General features: G+C 34.3%; 1 protein-coding gene across 1 annotated transcript; it reads left to right on the top strand.

Moving 5' to 3' along the window:
* The first annotated feature begins 950 nt into the window (after window positions 1-950).
* LOC149033525 (uncharacterized) lies at window positions 951-1,521 on the top strand. The gene is given in 2 exon segments (XM_089177119.1): window positions 951-1,376; window positions 1,378-1,521. Coding segments are annotated over 2 exon segments (570 nt in total).
* The last annotated feature ends 918 nt before the right edge of the window (window positions 1,522-2,439 follow it).

The raw sequence follows: 2,439 nt of genomic DNA, 5'->3' as shown, positions 1-2,439 counted from the left end.
ATCACCTTTAAACTTTACGACTTTTCCTCATATATATGTTTGATACATTTTTCAATATTCAATTATTTTTTTTATTGTTTATTTTCTGAGAAAAATTTGTGGTCTGTCTTATCTACCACGACCGGTCATTCGACCGGTAGTACGATTTATACATTTTTGTAATAGTTTCTCTCTAAGACTCAATGCCAAAACTATAAAGTCGTTACAAAGGAAAGGTAATGTAGTTGTGGTACGATTTCATTCGAGAAGTGCCTTCCAGAAAATGATTTACGGCACTTCAAAGTGTCTACAGTTCTCGCTCGACTATCGGGTTAGCAGTGTTTTTTTGCAATTCTGTATGCACGCGGCGCATATGAGGCTAAGAATATATATATAGCACTTCTATGGAATCAAAAGTAGGGCCCGCCTTTTTTCTCAAATACTATAAGTAGACATGACTTTACGGAGATTATGAGATTTATTCGATTTGACGACAGAAACCAACGAAGCCAACGGTTACAAACCGATAAATTTGCTATGATTTCCGAAGTTTGGTACAAGTTTATTGACAACAGTCAAAATTGTTATAAACCAGGACCATATATTACTATGGACGAACAATTGTTTCCAACGAAAGCAAGGTGTAGATTCACTCAATACATGTTCAATAAACCGGACAAATTTGGTATAAAATTTTGGTTAGCATCCCATGTACGTAGCAAATATATAATAAACGGCTTTCCATATTTGGGAAAAGATAAAAGTAGAGAACCCTTAGTTCCTCTTGAAGAGTTTTTCACTATGAAATTAGCAGAATCGTATGTAGGATGTGGAAGAGATATAACCACGGACAACTTTTTTACAAGCCTATCTTTAGCAACAAAAATTTTAGCAAAAAAAAAACTACGATTGTTGGGACAATTAGAGCAAAAAGAATAGAGCTACCAAGACTGGCAAAACTGAAAAAAGACATGGCACTTTTCTCAACCAAACTCTATCGCTCAAATAATTGTATGTTGACAATTCAGAAAGCCAAACCAAGAAAGAAAGTTCTAATTCTCAGTTCAATGCACAACTCCGTACAAGTTGAAGAAAATGACACCCGAACACCGGAGACAATTCAATTGTATAATAGCACCAAATTTGGCGTAGATGTGACCGATCAAATGGCCAGAAATTATTCGGTAAAATCTAAATCTCGGAGATGGCCTGTGCCAGTATTTTTTAATATCTTGGATTTAGCCGGGATAAATGCATGGGTGTTATATAAAGAAACTACGGGAGGAGAAATTACAAGACAGGAATTTCTATTCCAATTGGCAGAAGAACTTGCCATCGAATACCAACAAGAGCTCTGCAAAGAAAATCAACCAATACCTATCGCAAGTACAAGTACAGTTTTCTCGTGAACGGATAACATGCCAGATAAGGTATTGTAAAGATAATAAGACGAACAAAATCTGTCTAAAATATAAAAAGTACGTATGCGGAAAATGTACAGTTGAGAAGCTCATTTGTAAAAAATGCGGCGAAAAAAAATAAAATGTAGATTATGTACACTTGAATAAAAGAAAATATATTTTTATACTTGCAAGGTGGCTATTGGTCTGCATTCAATACTGAAAAATATAAGTTGTAAAAGACCAGTCATTTGACCGCCCGCGGTAGGAATAGGTATACGTGAAGTGTCGGTAGGAATAGTGTTAACAAAAAAATCGATTTTTTTTTTCGATTTTCTAAAAGAATATTATTTCAAAAATATTTCTTCGAATTTTGGTAGAGATCCGCCCATTGTTTACGAAACTGTAGTAGTTTAAACGGAGCGCGCCGTAGCGATCCAAGTAAGTGTCCAAAACTTTAAACGTTAATTTCTCCTATTCGCGTTTTTAAAACGGTTGCCCTCGCTGCGTCCAGACCATTTATCCGATTCTTACGAAATTTTGTACAGTAATAATAGATACACGTATCTAGGGAATGAACGAAAGGATTTTTCGAAAAATTGCCAATTTTTTTTCTTTTCTTAAAAACTCGGCGATTTTTCTGCAAAAATGTCAATTTTTTCGTAAAAAGTCGACTATTTAAAAAAAATTAAAAAATCAAAATTTCCTTTCGTTCATTCCCTGCGCCAACATTTCTACTAAAGGATAACACTCGGTTTTGATGTTTCTGATGAACCAATTTTTGCCAGTGAGGGCAACCGAAAATCACCTTTTTTTTTTGGACTCTTAGAAAAGTGGCCACAGACAACACAATTTAAAATATTTTTACACAAAAAAAATTGTGAATATAGTTCAGATATATAACTTACATATACCAAAAATTTGTATTGATATTAATAAAACTGGCTGCAAAAAAAAATCACAAAAAGCCACTTTTTTTTTGCACTCGAAGGTGACGTGTCCCCTTAAATAATCGAGGTGGACAACAATTTTTCTAAGAGGAGATGATACCTCATTCAAG

The sequence above is a fragment of the Polistes dominula genome, unplaced genomic scaffold (genome assembly GCF_049000335.1).
Source record: "Polistes dominula isolate Pdom_NZ unplaced genomic scaffold, Pdom_raw_medaka contig_507, whole genome shotgun sequence".
In the NCBI taxonomy this organism is placed as follows: domain Eukaryota; kingdom Metazoa; phylum Arthropoda; class Insecta; order Hymenoptera; family Vespidae; genus Polistes; species Polistes dominula.
Note: the sequence above shows the minus strand (reverse complement) of the source record. Positions and strands in the feature narration are given on the sequence as shown.